The 16,608-nt window shown below is 45.5% G+C and overlaps 1 protein-coding gene across 3 annotated transcripts; it reads left to right on the forward strand.

The window, feature by feature from the left end:
* Positions 1 to 2,150: 2,150 nt before the first annotated feature.
* On the forward strand, positions 2,151 to 15,555 carry LOC129847687 (alpha-2-macroglobulin-like). Of its 3 annotated transcripts, none has more exons than XM_055915438.1 (37): positions 2,151 to 2,180; positions 2,629 to 2,716; positions 2,918 to 3,098; positions 3,462 to 3,618; positions 4,035 to 4,087; positions 4,433 to 4,453; positions 4,707 to 4,872; positions 4,969 to 5,053; positions 5,912 to 6,062; positions 6,172 to 6,292; positions 6,734 to 6,843; positions 6,980 to 7,153; positions 7,506 to 7,739; positions 8,116 to 8,182; positions 8,261 to 8,403; positions 8,533 to 8,682; positions 9,038 to 9,190; positions 9,344 to 9,431; positions 9,565 to 9,715; positions 9,980 to 10,205; positions 10,290 to 10,416; positions 10,522 to 10,643; positions 10,738 to 10,789; positions 10,868 to 10,951; positions 11,057 to 11,233; positions 12,035 to 12,110; positions 12,238 to 12,394; positions 12,493 to 12,567; positions 13,055 to 13,217; positions 13,467 to 13,657; positions 13,921 to 14,136; positions 14,280 to 14,404; positions 14,638 to 14,728; positions 14,836 to 14,904; positions 15,050 to 15,155; positions 15,263 to 15,316; positions 15,462 to 15,555. In XM_055915438.1, exons 2-36 carry the CDS (start codon positions 2,631 to 2,633, stop codon positions 15,301 to 15,303), a joined length of 4,389 nt encoding a protein of 1,462 aa, XP_055771413.1. In that variant the 5' UTR covers positions 2,151 to 2,180; positions 2,629 to 2,630; the 3' UTR covers positions 15,304 to 15,316; positions 15,462 to 15,555. The 3 variants fall into 3 exon arrangements, with proteins under 3 accessions (XP_055771413.1, XP_055771412.1, XP_055771414.1); XM_055915437.1 differs by having other exon boundaries at positions 2,154 to 2,180; positions 8,258 to 8,403; XM_055915439.1 differs by having other exon boundaries at positions 2,157 to 2,180; positions 8,258 to 8,403; positions 9,568 to 9,715.
* Positions 15,556 to 16,608: the final 1,053 nt, after the last annotated feature.

A 16,608-nucleotide genomic window follows, 5' to 3' on the forward strand; every position in this document is an offset into this window, starting at 1 on the left:
CCAGGCTCTGTCGCAGCCGGCCGCGACCGAGAGGTCCGTGGGGCGACGCACAATTGGGGCTAGCGTCGTCCGGGATAGGGAGGGTTTGGCCGGTAGGGATTTCCTTGTCTCATCGCGCTCCAGCGACACCTGTGGCGGGCTGGGCGCAGTGCGCGCTAGCCAAGGGGGCCAGGTGCACGGTGTTTCCTCCGACACATTGGTGTGGCTGGCTTCCGGGTTGGAGGCGCGCTGTGTTAAAGAAGCAGTGCGGCTTGGTTGGGTTGTGCCTCGGAGGACGCATGGCTTTCGACCTTCGTCTCTCCCGAGCCCGTACGGGAGTTGTAGCGATGAGACAAGATAGTAATTACTAGCGATTGGATACCACGAAAATTGGGAAGAAAAGGGGATAAAATAAAAAAAAATAAAAAAAAAATATATATATATATATAGTTATGCCACCTTAATCATCTAATTGGACTGTATTCTATCTACGTCCATGGTCTTGGCAAAATGACCCTATCGTGGCATTGTCTGTCATACTAAATTTGTTTTTTTGCGGGGTGTTGCTTAGGGTACTATCCTAAGTTGATAACTACATGATAAGTCTACAGCTGTAAGGCACTAGCTTTGGGCAGTCTACAGGGATGACCTATGGACTTCTGGGAAGAAAACTGGCGAGTACTGTAGCTGTAGAGTCAAAGGCCTCAAAATAAATGTGACATTTTACTAAGGCTGGTATTTTGCTTGGACCCTTAAGTGATCCTAGCATAAATCCTAACTGGATGTTCTGTTGTGCATGTGCATTTATGCTTACACAAGCGCACATGTCAAGGGAAGAAAACCAAGTATCCTGGCAGATTACCACTTGTTCAGAATGAGTCTGACATAGTCAGGTAGTCTTCAGGTCAATGCCTGGAGGTCAGTCAGAATTGGTGTCGAGGGAGTGTGTAGTGGTTTTACTAGGGTTAGTAACCAGAAACAAAAATATAAACGCAACAAGTAAAGTGCTGAGGAGTATTTCTGTCTGTAATAAAGCTCTATTGTGGGGAAAAACTCATTCTGATTGGCAGGGCCTGGCTCCCAAGCGGGTGGGCCTATGCCCTCTCAGCCCACCCCCTGCCCAGTTATGTGAAATCCATAGATTAGGGACTAATGAATTTATTGCAGATGACTGATTTCCTTATATGATCTGTTACTCTGCATAATCTTTGAAATTGTTACATGTTGTGTTTATATTTTTGTTTAGTATCGATAGCTTTTTATAAACAATGTTTAGTTGTTGCATTTAACTCCTGAAAGTTCTCGAGGTAATTTCAGTAGTAGGTGACATCAGAGGTCAGCGTGTGGAGAAGTGGGAGCTCGGGATGATAGAGGAGTTTCCCACTAGTAATTACCAGTTGGAGGAGAGCCGTTCAAGTGGATTTTACCCAGTCCTATGTGGTAATTTCCCACTTCCCACTTGGATACGAACGCATCAATAGTGTAAGCAATTCGGGGTTTATATCGGCCTACAACGATCTGCCCCGGGAGGAGTTTGCACATGGTGATACGGGATTGCATTCGTTTTGTAACCGGGCTGCCTTCCGGCATGAGCCAGGTGCCGCTAAAAAGGTGAAGTCGGTTCAAAACAAGGAGTACTGATTTAGGATAGTTTCATATGCGTGTCATAGGCCCAAGTGTTCGGTCTTCATACAATCCCCATGATGTGCTTTAGCTGCCTTGCCAATATTGGAAACCATTTGATCGAAAAGACATGTATGATCCTGAACGATAAAGACATGTATGATCCTGAACGATAAAGACATGTATGATCCTGAACGATAAAGACATGTATGATCCTGAACGATAAAGACATGTATGATCCTGAACGATAAAGACATGTATGATCCTGAACGATAAAGACATGTATGATCCTGAACGATAAAGACATGTATGATCCTGATCGATGCACCATGCCGCCTTGTTGACTATTATGACCCCTGCAGCGCAGATTACTGTTCCATTTGAGAAGGCGCTCCTCCCTACCGGTTTTGCCCAGTCACGTGCACCCCGGTTCAGTCTAATCGAACGCCTTCAATATCCAGCAGGTGTGCGCACTTAGTAACCAGAAAACAAATCCGGAACTAGCCGCGCACCTGCAGGATATTTAAGAGGACGTGACCGAGTCGTCTCATTTCTAAATCGATATACAAATCGCGGTGGTGAGTATAGCTAGACCACAGGTGTTATGGCATTTTGTGGTGCAATCATTATTCCCATAACAGGGCGGCGATTAACTTCTAATAAATGAACGCCTAACATTTTTTACATTCATCTGATCTGTTACAGGCTATACCAAATGCACTCTAAATGGGTTTTAGTAACATAGTAGACTATGCACACTAGACTAACATTGATTTTGTTAGTCACTCTCACTCATCATTAAAATGGCAGAGTCATGGGGGAATATCTGGAATTGATGGAAATAAAAGTGCATTTGGCCACTTTCTACCCACTGGCAAAATTGGTATAATTGCATTAAATGGATCATACAATTGTTCAGGTCTTTGCCCAATGGTAGAATGACAGGAAATGAACTTACAGTAGGCAGGTCTTCCATGTAGGAATACTGGGTCATAACAGACTTGGTGGTTTATTCTTCTCCTTTAGTCATGGTTCTTCCTGGGCTTCAGGTTTGGAGATGGATACTCTTTGCCTGCATTCACTGGCTGTGTGTCTGTCAAGAGACTCCAAGACCGTAAGTCAATCTGCACTCACAAGTTAGAATTTAGTGATCAGACTTGCTTCTCTCGTCTGGGTTTAATGTTCTTTTAGAGCAATTTTTCCATCTACCCTTTCTGCAGATCTTTATCCCCCTGTGTATTTCACCTGGCTTTGTGTTTGGAGGTATCCTGTCATTGGGTAGTGATTTTCCTGTTGCCGGGTGTGTTCTCTGTAGGGTTTACATGGTAGCCATTCCTGCAGTGATCCAGGCAGGCTCAGAGGCCAAGCTTTGTGCCAGCCTTCTGCAGCCCAACGAGACCCTGGTCATGACCGTATCTCTGATGGCTGACGGGCAGAACAAGAGACTTCTCCACCAGAGTTCTGACCAAGAGTTTCACCGCTGTTTCCAGTTTCAGGTCAGCCCAGCACTGGTGGACATCTAGAGCCATTCCAATAAGAGTGTACTGTACTGCTCAGCTGTGATGCATCGCTTAGGTTCTTTGTGCAAGGCCAGCTTGTTTTATGGGAAATGTCAGTGGTGGCCTACCAGAACTTTTCTGTGATTCAGGCTCCAATTTGTACCAGGTTTTGATTGAATGCTTGTATATACTATCGAGACAATGACGTGCATAATGGGATCCCTGCAGGAGTTAAACGCTCTACCTTGAAGTTGCTAGTGGCACGCTCTTACCAGCTGGGCCACACGGCACCACATTTTTAATGTCCTATGTTATCGGTCCGTTAGTTCACCGGTGTTGCCCTGTTTCCGTCCCTGACAGGCCCCTCATGTGAAGAGCGACAAAGTGCAGAACTTTAAGGTGGAGGTTCGAGGGGAAACATTTCTATCCACAGAGGAGAGAAGGGTCATGATCAAACCCTACAGCCCCATGACGTTCATCCAAACGGACAAACCAATCTACAACCCAGGACAACCGGGTAATGTTACAGCCGGTAGTCTGGTTGCTAAGAAACAGGACAATTAGGTGTTGGCATGTTCTGTAATGGTTTACTCCGGTGCTTTGACCTTTTTGGACCCCATTTTGATATCAACAGTTTTCCACGACCCCACCATGTTCCCTTTGTTTATTTGAGGCTGTAACCGTATTACAATGAAGTACTATCAGACTGAAATCTGAAGGAAGAACACTATCATTGCTGGCAATGCTCTTCCCCAGTCTGTTGTAACGAGTCATGCGTGGCTTATGAGGATTGTAGAGGGAAACGGTAGAAATACCGGGTGAAAGATTACTGGAATCAGGATGGGAATCTGGGAACCTTGGGATTATGAGGAAGTTGTCTGAAATGATGCTTCTAATATTCTTATTGTTCGTCTTGTCATTGGCTTTTTACAGTGCATTTTAGAGTCGTCACCTTGGATACCCATTTTAGCCCCGTCAATCAGCTGGTGAGTTGAAAATATACGATTGACAATAGTATTTTAGTTCAGTCTCTACTATTTCAAACCAAGATGCAGAAGTGTCACACTACTGTGATGGACATAGCAGTCTGGTATTATGTACAGCACTCAACCAGCCAGGACATGGGGCTTCCATTCATATAGGTCAGATTGGAATGAATGGGATCATCTCTTCCTGAGAATGACTTGGTCGCTTAACGTAAACATCACATGTAGCATTTGCAATTCAATCACCTGTCTAGTTCCTATAGTTGTAGACAGCTATGCGCCTCTGTTTTGGCATTGGGTTCATGTTTCATTAACAACTCCATCTCTTGTCTTTGCCCTTCACAGTACAACATTGTGGAACTTGAGGTAAGATCCTTGTTAGTGTGACTTTATGTTGACTGTCAGTGTAAAGACTGCAGCATTATGACTCCCCCGGCTAGCTAGGTCCTCATATCCACCTACTGTAGGAGTTAGCTAAATACTTCCGATCAGCATTGTATCTAGGTCCCCTTCAGTAGATGAATGTTGCAGATAGAACTGACTCCTTGTCCTGTATACTGTTGTGAACTTTCCACATCGTTGTGTCCTCCTGAACGTTCCCCTTCCTATGACCCAACAGGATGTTAATCACAACCGGATTGGACAGTGGGTCAACACTACATCCAGTGGCAGCATTCTGCAGCTTTCTCACCCCCTGAACTCTGAAGCACCTGTAGGATCCTATACCATTGTAGTGTGGATTGGTGAAGAGAAAATCTACCACAACTTCAAGGTAGAACAGTATGGTAGGTGGAGTTTCTCTTTCATGCTTGGTAATGTTGAATCAATGCATCACAAGCCTGGAACATTCTGGAGTTGACTGCTGTTCTTTTTATCTGTAGCTTTGCCCAAGTTTGAGATCCAAATGAACCTCACGGACAAGATCAGCGTTGTTCAGGAAGAGTATGAAGTGAAAGTGTGTGCAAAGTGAGTAAACACTATTGGTGAATTGCAATGTACTGTAGTTACAAGGTGATGTAGCTGAGTTCCACATGTCATTTAATAATCTCATTACGCTGAGGCAGACCTGGGCTGAAATACTATTGGAAGTAGTTCATTTACCTTCACAGTTCAAATTAAGGATTTGGATCTTTGAAAATACAAGTAAATTACATGTTATTGGTTACAACACGTGTTTAGTACATGTTGCGGGTGCAGCAATAGGTAACAATTTCACAAATGCCTAATACACACTTCTAAGGAATGGCATGAAGAATAGATGGTCAATGTCAGAGGTATAGAATACAGTATATACATACAAGATGAGTAATGCAAGGTATGTCAGCATCATTAGTGACCAGTATTTCAAGTCTGTAGGCAGCAGCCTGTGTGCTAGTACTGTAGCTTAATTTGATAATACACTTGGAAATTGTCATGCATTTGAGGATGCTCAAATACACTTATTTAAATATAAAATCCTTAAATATGCATGTGGTCTACATTAATGACATGCTACTGCTCAATGTCTTAAACTGCTGCTACAATCCCTGAGATTATGTACGGTGGCATTTACATGAACAGCTGGCTCTTCGGTCATAAAGCGTCTCAGATTAGGATTGCTGTTCTAGGGTCAGGTCCCACCCTGACATGTGACCTTGTTCATTATGATCTGTAGTTAAAACGGATCCCGTTCTGAGGCTCTATGAGTACAGGTCCAGATTCATTGACCGTGATAAATGTGTGACTTCAAGCCTGCAGGAATGCATAAGCCTTTAGGTCTCCTGTTTTTAATATGATAATTGGATGTAGGAAGTTGACACTTGTCTTGTTGTGAATTGAAATCAGATACACGTATAGGCAGCCTGTACCTGGTAAAGTAGGGGTCAAGTTGTGCCGACCCTTGGTGGACAATGCAGTGATACCAATAACAATCGATGAGCGACATCCACAAGGAGTTCCTGATTACACACCTCCATGCCACAAAGAGTCAATAGAGGTTTGTATGCTTTCCTAAAACTAGTAGTGCTGTTTTTACAAACATATTACATTTTGAATGGGATTTACTTTTTTTTTTTTTTTTTTGCTGTTTTGCTTGCTTTTCCTAGATGGACCATACTGGCTGTGCTTCTTATGTCTTCAACATGGCAATTTTCACAAAGAATGCAGGAGAGAAATTGCTGGAAGACGTGTTTAGTTTCCACGCAGAAGTACAGGAGGAGGGGACAGGCAAGTCCTTTATGAGATGCATCATGTTATTTCCTCAATACAAACCCTTCATTTCACTTCAGCTGATGGCGACGTAACTATTGCCTTTTTCATTAGATCAGGGTTTCCCTAACTGTCCTGGGGTTCCCCCTGGGTTTTGGTTTCTGCCCGAGCGCTACACGGCTGACTGAAATAACCGTCTCATAGTGTAGTTTTGATTAGAATCAGCTGTAGTGCAGGAAACTACAAGGTGCACCCAGGGGGGGGGGGCCAGGACTGAGTTTGGGTTCCTCTGCGTTGGCTCAACGTTGGGAAGAAAGAGCTTTATGCCCTTTGGTGCTGCAGCAGGGTTTTATATAATGCTGTTTTATGGTTTTAATATTCTGTTTAAGCTGCACTGCAGTTCAGTTTCTGCATGGTACTGGTAATTGTGAAATATACCATCCTGTTTTCATTTGACAGGTATTACACTGTCAGAGGACAAACGCATAGAGCTCTCCTATGTGATTGGAGAATTCACATTTGTTGACACGCCCCAAATCTATGAGCATGGATCAATTATCGAAGGCAAGGTAAGTTCAAATGGTGTTCCTGTTGCATTGTGGATGCTAGTTTGTCCTGCTTCCTGAACTACTGAACTGAACTGTGGTAGGTAATGATGACGTATGTAGTGTCACTTCATTCATACAACCCCCCCCTTTTCCTCAGATAAATGCTGTTCGCTTTAACAACACACCCATCTCTGACATGTTAGTCTACCTGTTTGAGGAGAAAGGCTGGTCCTCGTATCTACGACTACAGAACCTAACCACGGACAGTAGTGGTATTGCCAGGTTCTCCCTCAACACAACCAGTCTGCCCAAAGAGAATATTAACTTGGTAGTAAGTATGATTCCTTCTAGGTTTGACAGACTTTATACTCCATGCCAGTGTCCTGGAGACCGTAAGGGGTGCATGTTTAGTTTCTTGCCCACACAGCTGACGTCAAATAATGAACTCTTCCTCAAGGTTTGAATCGGACCGCTTGGGGTCCCCAGGACAGTGGGGGGAAATGCTGCCCAGAGGTCATGACCCTAACATGCTATGACCAGGATGGGCTAGGTGGAAGTAAGGTGGATCAGTTACCATATTGCTTCCTGTCATCCTCTCAGATCCCCACTGTATATAGGACAGGGTCTAGGGGGTGATTTAGGATTGGGCCTTTAGTTAGACTCTCCCTTTTGTTCCTTTCCAGGTGAGTGACACCCCACAAGTGGAGTTCCCAGGATACAGGGTCCCCTATTTCAACAGAGGGCAACACCTACTCTCACTGATCCAGCCCGCTGCCCCTGACAGTAAACCGTCCAGCTCCCTGGCTATTCAGAAGGTGGAGAAACCACTGGCATGTGGGCAGGCGGTGTCAGTCACCATCCGCTATGTCATCGTAGGGGAGACTGTCCCAAAGGGCTCTGTGGCTGTCCTCTACCTGGTGAGTAGAACCAGGAACAACCTGCAAACCCACGGTGCCTCTCAAACAGCACCATATTTCCTAGTTGCGCTCCTTTAGACCAGGATCATTTCAGACATTGCTCCAGCAACACTTTCAAAGGATGTGCCTATACTACACCAATACTCCTAATCAACCACTGTAACCCAACCTAGCTCATGTTACAAATTGGACTTTTGAATATATATATATATTCAGAAAATTCGTAACCTATATAAAATGGATGATGGACATCCACAAATGAATACATATCATACTAATTGGAGTCCTGGATTTGTTAACCATGTTACGTCTACCCCATGAGTCCAGGTTGCAACGTCTCCTCTCTGTTGCTGAGAACTGTTCCCTTTCTCTCCAGGCCTTATCCAGAGGGGTCATAGTTCAGCATGGACACATCAATGTTACTGTGCAGCAGGACAGTCCTGGTGAGTGAGTTTCATGATGTGATTCTGAACGTTCTGGAAGGTGCTCGATGACAGTGACCTGCTCTTGCGTTGCAGTAGCTGAGGGTGACGTCACCTTGAAGTTGGCAGTGGTTCCAGAGATGGCGCCGGTGGTTCAGCTCCTGGTGTACAGTATGCTACCCAGTGAGACTGTCATCGCCCACAGCATGAACTTCCCCACTGAGAAATGCTTCAGGAACAAGGTGTGTGTGTGTGTGCAGGAGTCTCATATCCCCAGTGACTGTATGTGGCGGACATTGTTGTTTTCTGAAAGGTGTCCAGTATTTCCAGACTATCATACCTGGAGTAATGGTATCTGATGTGTATGCCAGGTGTTGGTGGAGTTCTCTCCCTCCAACGCAGTCCCAGGGGAGGAGAACACCCTGCATCTCTCGGCCCAGCCCGGTTCCCTCTGTGGCCTCGGTGCTGTGGACCAGAGTGTTGGCATCATGGAGCCAGGGAAGAGGCTGGATGCTGACAAGGTAACGGAGCTCACTGAAGTGAACTACAGTGGTACCACCATACCTACTGTTTTGGTGGTGCTGGGAATACAACCATTGACTACAGGAGACATGGAGTGGATCTGTTCACTGGTCATTTGGGGAGCTTTTATCAAATGTGATGGGACTCATTCTCTGGCTTGAGGCCCACTTTCTATTGACTCTCAGTAACTGGAAAGCACCTCCTTATTGACGTTCTGGGTTGACGGGACAACATGCTAAACGTTTAGCAATGGAAAACAAAAATGGAGTATTTCCCCAAGTAGTCGTTTCAGTCTGTTCTGTTCGGTCCCCAATGAACGAGGTAATTTCACACCTCTCTGTTGTCCCTTTCCAGATATTTGATTTGTTACCGGTCAAGGAGACGACCTATATTCCCTACGAGCTTGAAGATCCAGTAGAATGTTTACGTGTTAGACCAAGGAGACTCATAATACCACACCCATATGGACCGTCTGAGATGACAAATGATCCTTATGCAGTTTTTCAGGTAAATTATTTCTGCCCTGGTTTCTCAACTTGAAGCCTCTTTTCTTTCTGGGAAGAATCAGTCCCCGTTCTGTTACAATGTGTTCATCTTACACTGTTAAACTTATTAATAATTGTCAGTGTCATTCTATTAAGTTGTTTCTGCTCTTTCTAGACGCTGGGACTGAAGCTAGCGACTAACCTGGATATAAGAGTACCTTCCTGCCTCAGTTACCAGGGGAACCAGTACTATCGCTCCTATGGTGAGATGTCCTTACCAACCCTTATTCTCATTGCCAAGTCTAATGAATCTTGGGTTATGGATGACCTTTTGTTAGAATAAGCACAGCATTCAGTCCACTTTAACTTGACAATAATGGCCATGTTTTGTGTTAGTAGCTTACAGCCCTATGGCTAGGCCTGGATCAGCGGGTCCTAGACTTGAAATGGCTGTGGCTGGTGGACTTGCCGCTCCACCTCCGCCACCCATACAGACGGTCCGTACATTCTTCCCTGAGACATGGATTTGGGACCTTGTGGAAGTTGGGTAAGTGCTCTGCGCAGTGAGGCGGACCTCTGGTGAAAGCCCTCTTAGCTCTTGCCTCATATCCAAACAGTAGTGGTGTAGATTAGGAACCTGAACCTCTGTAAACTGTAGGCCAGCTTTCTCTTAGGAAAGACCCGTTGACCTCCATGGGTGTCCCTGGTTAGATAAAGCTTAAATGCATTTGTAACAAACAGTGTTGAAATTAGTCCTTCTCTATTGGACACTTGGTGGCTTTCTGTTTGAACTCTGACCTCTGTATTCCAGGGAGTCTGGATCAGCAGATGTCCCCCTGACAGTCCCAGACACCATCACCACCTGGGAGACTGAGGTCTTCTGCCTGGCCCCCAGTGGCTTCGGTCTGGCTCCTCTGGTGGAGCTCACGGTCTTCCAGCCCTTCTTCCTGGAGCTCACCCTGCCCTACTCAGTCATCCGGGGAGAGCACTTTGAGCTGAAGGCCACTGTGTTTAACTACCTCTCCAAGTGCATCGTGGTACGGCACTGCACCAGGATGGTTTCTGTAGTTGTATTGTTTTTGGCGTACCGTGTTATCTTACGACGTGTTCCTCTTTGGCAGGTTTCTGTGACTCCAGCTCTTTCCTCTGACTACACTCTCTCACCCTTGCGTGATGTCCGGGACTCCCCGTGCTTGTGTGCCAATGGACGAAAGACCTTCAGTTGGACAATGGCCCCCTCTGTCCTGGGTTAGTCTTCATTCAACTGTTCAAATGGCAGAATGGATGTCAACCCGAGTTGTGTGCTGTCACCGTATTGGATGTTGTGTAACCTGCGCTGTACTGTGTGTGTAGGGGTTTTGAACGTGTCCGTTAGTGCGGCGGCTGTCCAGTCCCACACTGCGTGTGACAACGGGGTTGCGAACGTACCGGAGAGAGGACGCGTTGACACAGTCACACGGAGCCTGCTGGTGAAGGTATGTAGTCTACTGCTGTGGGAGAACTAACGTTAGGTTGCACAGATACTGTCTAGTGTAACTGCCTCTGAAATGAATCCCTCTCTTCCTCCAGGCTGAGGGAACAGAGAAGAGACACACCTACAACTGGTTGCTGTGTCCTACTGGTCAGTAATGAATCAACGTTGAATGTTCACGGTGGTTGACGTGATCATCTTCTTTCATGCACATCTTTGTGTCCACAGGAGAAGCTCTGACGGAGGAGGTGGAACCGCAACTCCCCCAGAATGTGGTGGATGGCTCTGCTAGGATTTCCCTCTCAGTTCTGGGTAAAATACACCACTGTGTAGTGGTGGGAAGACGACCCTTCTCCAGTGACGCTGCTGTTTGCTGAAGACGACAGTCTGTAACAGAAGTCCCTTGTTTCTCTGTAGGGGACATCCTGGGTCGGGCCCTCAACAACCTGGATGGACTGTTGCAGATGCCGTATGGGTGTGGGGAGCAGAATATGGCCCTGCTTTCCCCCAATATCTACATCCTGGAGTACCTGAGGAACACAAAGCAGCTCACGCCAGCCATCCTAGACAAGGCGACCAAGTTCCTCACTAGTGGTAGGAGAGTCCCTTAACATCTGTCTTGATTAGATACCAAATCCACAAACCGGGCTGGATTTGTCCTAATAGAGGATTTTGTTTTGTATTCCAAACCAGGGGATTATATGCAACGCTGGATAAACTAGTAATATCATCAACCATGTGTAGTTGACTAGTGATTGTTTTTTATAAGATAAGTTTAATGCTAGCTAGCAACTTACCTTGGCTTCTTGCTGCCCTCGCGTAACAGGTAGTCAGCCTGCCACGCAGGCTCCTCGTGGAGTGCAATGGTTAGAGCGTTGGACTAGTAACCGGAAGGTGGTAAAAATCTGTCGTTCTGCCCCTGAACAAGGCAGTTAACCCACCGTTCCTAGGCAGTCATTGAAAATAAGAATGTGTTCTTAAATTAAAAAAAATCGGTGTCCAAAAATACCGATTACCGTTTGTAATGAACTTGAAATCGGCCCTGATTAATCGGTGGACCTCTAATATCAATGTCTTAACATCACTGACCCAACACATGGTTTCCTACTGAAGTCATTTGATGGTAGAATATTGACACTGTCTCATAGCGCCCTATTCCTTATGTAGGGCAGGACTCTCCAACCCTGTTACTGTCCTGTAGGGTTTCACTCCAACCCTCATCTAGCTCCCCTACTAATAATTAGCTGGCTGAATGGGGTTAATTACAACTTGGTGTGAGGGTAGCTCTCCATGAACAGGGTTGGAGAGCCCTGATATATAGGGAGCCATTTGGGGCACAACTCTGGGAATGGAACAACCGCTTGGTCACTGTTCATGCTAAAACCCCACCGACAGGTTACCAACGGCAGCTGAACTACAAGAATGCTGATGGTGCGTACAGCACATTTGGACAAGGCTTGGGGAACACCTGGTGAGTACTTGGCTTGTTTTTCACCTACTGGTGGCTTCAATGAACCATTGACCAACGTGTGATGTCATGACTTGGAGCTTGACGATATTATGTCAGGGCTTTTAAATGAATCCAGTTCTTTCTTCAGGCTGACTGCTTTTGTCTTGAGATCCTTTGGCAAAGCCCAGTCTTTCATCTATGTTGACCCGGCAACGATGGAGCAATCCAAGACTTGGTTGGAACGTCAACAAGGCAAACATGGCTGTTTCAGAGCTTTAGGGAAGCTCTTGAACAACAGAATGAAGGTATTTTATATTGCTAATAAACTGGTTGTTTCATCAGACCAGACATAGTTTGATTTCAACAGGCTAGATACAGTTAGTGTGTTGACATTGTTTTCTAGGGTGGAGTGACGGATGAAGTCACACTGACTGCTTACATCACTGCTTCAATGCTGGAGCTCAACATGTCCGTGTCGGTAAGTAGCTTCACTCCATGTAACCGTTTCTCACAACGTCATTACAGGCAACTCATTTAGCCTCCTGTATGACATCTGTGTCTTACATCAACTGTCACTTCTCTGAAAGTAGTCTATGACATAACATAGAATGGGCGTTACGTAAGCAGATCTGAATGGTGTAGATCTGATATTAGGCTCAGTATGCTACTGTAAAGTGAGAAAGGAAATGTGCTCCAGCTTGAATCTCTCTAGTCTGGTCCCAGATCTGTTTGTGTTTTTGCTTCATCCCTCTTTAGCATATACACAAATTATACCCTTTACAAATGTAATAAAATGCACAAGATTTACAAGGAAAAAGAATCCCGTTCCTCAGCAAAAAGTGTTCCCTAATCAACAATTTGAACTGCCTGAGGCCCAAGAACAGCAAGTTGAATGGAACCCAGTCCAAACTGATCTGGGACCAGGCTGGCTTATCTTAATGTGCTGCTTTCATTCTGTGCTCTAGGATCCTGTTGTGGACCACAGCTTGTCTTGCCTGAAGAACTCCACCAGTGATTTGTCCAACACCTACGCTACTGCTCTGCTGGCCTACACCTTCACCCTGGCAGGTGACATGGAGACACGGGCCCGGCTTCTGCAGCACCTCGACACCATCTCATTTCAAGAGGGTGAGCTATATCCTGGTCCAAGATCTGTTAGCGCAGTCTTTCCTTGATTGAGCATGCCTGGATAATGGAGTAGTCCCAAAAGTGCAAACACTCAGACCATCTGGCACTCCAGATAGGCCCAATAAAATTATTATTGTTAAGAAAAAGAATATTGTTTGAACTTGCTCATTGAAATGAATTTGTGTTGTGTAGTCTGTATTAGGATGAATAAACTAGTCCTTTGGCGTTTGTGCGCTCCTCAACCCTCAGGGGGTCTCCTGCACTGGTCCCAATCCTCCTCGGAGACCTTACCCTCCCTGGAGGTGGAGATCAGCTCCTACGTTCTGCTGGCGTCCCTCAGTGCCTCTTCTCGGTCTACCTCTGACCTGGGCTACGCCTCCCGCATCGTCAGGTGGCTGGTGAGGCAGCAGAACGCCTACGGAGGCTTCTCCTCCACCCAGGTATACTTCCCAAACACCAGTGGTCTGAAATGCTGCACTAGTACGAACTTTGTAACTTTGACTTGTATCAGACCACAGGTCATGTGTTCTTCATGTCCAACCTGGTGAGGCTCACTTCCACTGGTACAGAGCCTAGAAACCATCATAATGAGTGGAATTGGGATTTAGTCACTTTAGCAACTGTTCAATGTGAGGAAAATAATCAACCCTTTAAAATGGTGTGTTTAATTTTGAACTGATTGTCCTGTGGTCTGTATGTGTAGGACACCGTGGTGGCCCTCCAGGCCCTGGCTCTCTACTCCACCAGGGTGTTCAGTAGAGGAGGAGCCAGCACAGTGACGGTACGGTCTCCCAGTGGGGAACGGTGCCTCTTCCTTGTCAACCAAAACAACAAGCTTCTGTACCAGGAGAGGGCGCTGCAGGACACAGAAGGGAAGTACAGCGTTGAAGTGAAGGGCAGTGCTTGTGCCTCAGTGCAGGTCAGTGAATACACATCTCTCCTCCCAGTCCTGTGGCGCAAGATGCACTGTAATACACATCACAGGGAAGATGTTTCTTCTGGCTCATAAAACGTTTGTATTTGGACAGGATGGTTTCCCTGACTTCCTCTTCTCTATCCCAGGTGGTGCTCCGCTACAACGTCCCTACTCCTACCAGAAGCACAACGCTCAGTATCCAGGTGACTCCAGAGGTGGACTGCAACGGCAAGTCTTTGAGACCCAGAGTCACGCTGAAGCTCGAGTCTCGGTAAGAATGAAGGACCTGTCTTGTATTCACCTTGTTTGCCGGTGTTATCTTGGAGCAGAATGGATTTGACCCAAATGAATTAGTTTCGTTATACCTGTTTATAGGTTATTGACCTTCTAGTTGGTACCTCTGCTTGGATCGGTCAGAATGCTTAGCCGGCAGCCTGGTCTTTATGGCTAAAACGATCCAAGCGTTTGATTATTAAAAGCAGTTGTCAATCATCTCTTTCTCAGATATCGTGGAAAGGAGCTCACCACCAATATGATTATAGTGGATTTGAAAATGCTCTCTGGGTTTTCTCCAGATCCAGACTCTTTGGGGAGGGTGAGTTGTTGTGGTGTGACCTTTATCCATGGAGGTCTTGCCTCATCTGTGTCCCTTTAAGGCTCAATGTTTTTTGTCCGTGCAATGTCAATGACTTGTCTTCACAGCTGAGGGGTTCAAGTCAAGTGGATCGTGTTGATGTCAAAGATGACCATGTGTTACTGTACTTGACAGAGGTGAGGTGAAAACCATCGTTCAGTTTGAAATGTTTCACATGGCGCTCAATATGATATATTTTGCTGTATCTGTCAGCAAAGCTGAAATACAGAAACTTCTGCTTAGATTGTTTAATGACCCATATGTTTGTTTCTCTCCCAACAGCTGACATCACTGTTTCCTTTCCACATCACCCTGGACATCATACAGGAGTTCCCAGTACAGAATCTAAAGCCAGCAGTGGTCAAGATCTATGACTACTACCAGCCAAGTAAGTTGATCTACTAACCCTCCCCAGAATGTTATTTTCCCCTCTTCTGAGGAACATTTGGTCAACTTGTTTTCATTTACTGAGACTAACCTGTCTCACGGTTACAGGTGACCAGGCTGAGACAGAATACGTCTTCCCTTGCAAGTAGGGGTTCCAAGCTGGTGAGCTGCTTTAAATCTGGACTTATTGGTGATGAATTGTGTTCTAGGTGACTCGTATACTATAAATGATTTAGGGAGCCAGTCTTCCTTCAATCTAAATGCTTGTCAGTTAAAGGATTCATTAAATGTATTTGCTCCTCGACAGATGGAAGAAGATGCCATTGAGGTCACACCTGCAACCCTTGAGACGTCTTTCAGGTGCTGAAGTAAAACTATGGAAATAAAGCTTTTCATTAGAACCCTTTTCTGGAGTATTTTGTCACTGAGGTGAATATTGTGAGGCAGTGTTGTTCATCCTGGGGGTACATGAAGCAATGTGATTGGGGTACAGTAAACAGAGCAGCTCTCTGGAGGTATAGTTTCCATCTGTGCTGTTAATCAGGGTCACCAAATGTGTAAATATTGTTCACAACTTTGGGTTCTCATCTCTCTTGTTCCTCAGTCTGTGACATGGCCCCCTGTAGTTGTGAAGGCCTGGTTCTCATCAGGGAACGGGTCGGGACTTTTTACCACTAAATGATAAACTTCTTACAAGGTATTGAGTCCTGGTTATGAGTTCCTGATGAATGGTGTGGACAAGGCAAGATGTGGTGGTAAACACCTCACAAATCAATGAGATTGACGACCCAACAGATACTCTAGAGCCCTACTGACAACACGACTCGCATCTCGTTCATAGAATTTAGTATGCAAACATACTGGGATTAAGAGTGTGCTGTTGAAAAGCAGTGTTTATGACCTGACAATGGGAAAGAAAAGACGTGTTCTGGGTAGTCTGCTGTACATGCTGAGCTGTCAAACTAAGCAATCGCTCTACTTTCCACAGCGGTACAATACCAGATGTTTCGGTTCAGAAGATTTAGCAAGCCCTCTTGATTGGACAGTACTTAGGAATTCTTAAAGAATAGTGAACACAAATATATCACCATGTAAATTGTTCCCATGTTTCATGAACTGAAATAAAAGATCCCAGAAATGTGCCATACGCACAAAAGCTCTCAAATTGTACACAAATTTGAGCATTTTGACAAGGTAATCCAGCCACTTGACAGGTGGGGCTGATGACACGCGTACACCTTGTGCTGGGGACAGTAAGGCCACTAAAATGTGCAGTTTTGTCGCGATGCCACAGCTGTCAAGTTGTGGGCGCGTGCAATTGGCATGCTGACTGCAGAAATGTCTGCCAGAGCTGTTGCCAGAAAATTGAATCATTTCTCTACCATTTCCTGCATCCAGTGTCATTTTTAAAGAATTTCCCAGTACTTCCAACCGGCCTCGCGACCACGTGTAAC

The sequence above is a fragment of the Salvelinus fontinalis genome, unplaced genomic scaffold, assembly GCF_029448725.1.
Source record: "Salvelinus fontinalis isolate EN_2023a unplaced genomic scaffold, ASM2944872v1 scaffold_0926, whole genome shotgun sequence".
Taxonomy (NCBI): Eukaryota; Metazoa; Chordata; class Actinopteri; order Salmoniformes; family Salmonidae; genus Salvelinus; species Salvelinus fontinalis.

What these genes read in the sequence shown, in the direction of transcription:
- LOC129847687 (XM_055915437.1), top strand. Translation starts at nt 2,631, where the DNA reads ATGGTTCTTCCTGGGCTTCAGGTTTGGAGATGGATACTCTTTGCCTGC. An exon ending in AAGAGAATATTAACTTGGTA is followed by an intron (nt 7,154 to 7,505) that starts GTAAGTATGATT and finishes GTTCCTTTCCAG; the next exon opens with GTGAGTGACACCCCACAAGT. An exon ending in CACCATCTCATTTCAAGAGG is followed by an intron (nt 13,218 to 13,466) that starts GTGAGCTATATC and finishes CTCAACCCTCAG; the next exon opens with GGGGTCTCCTGCACTGGTCC.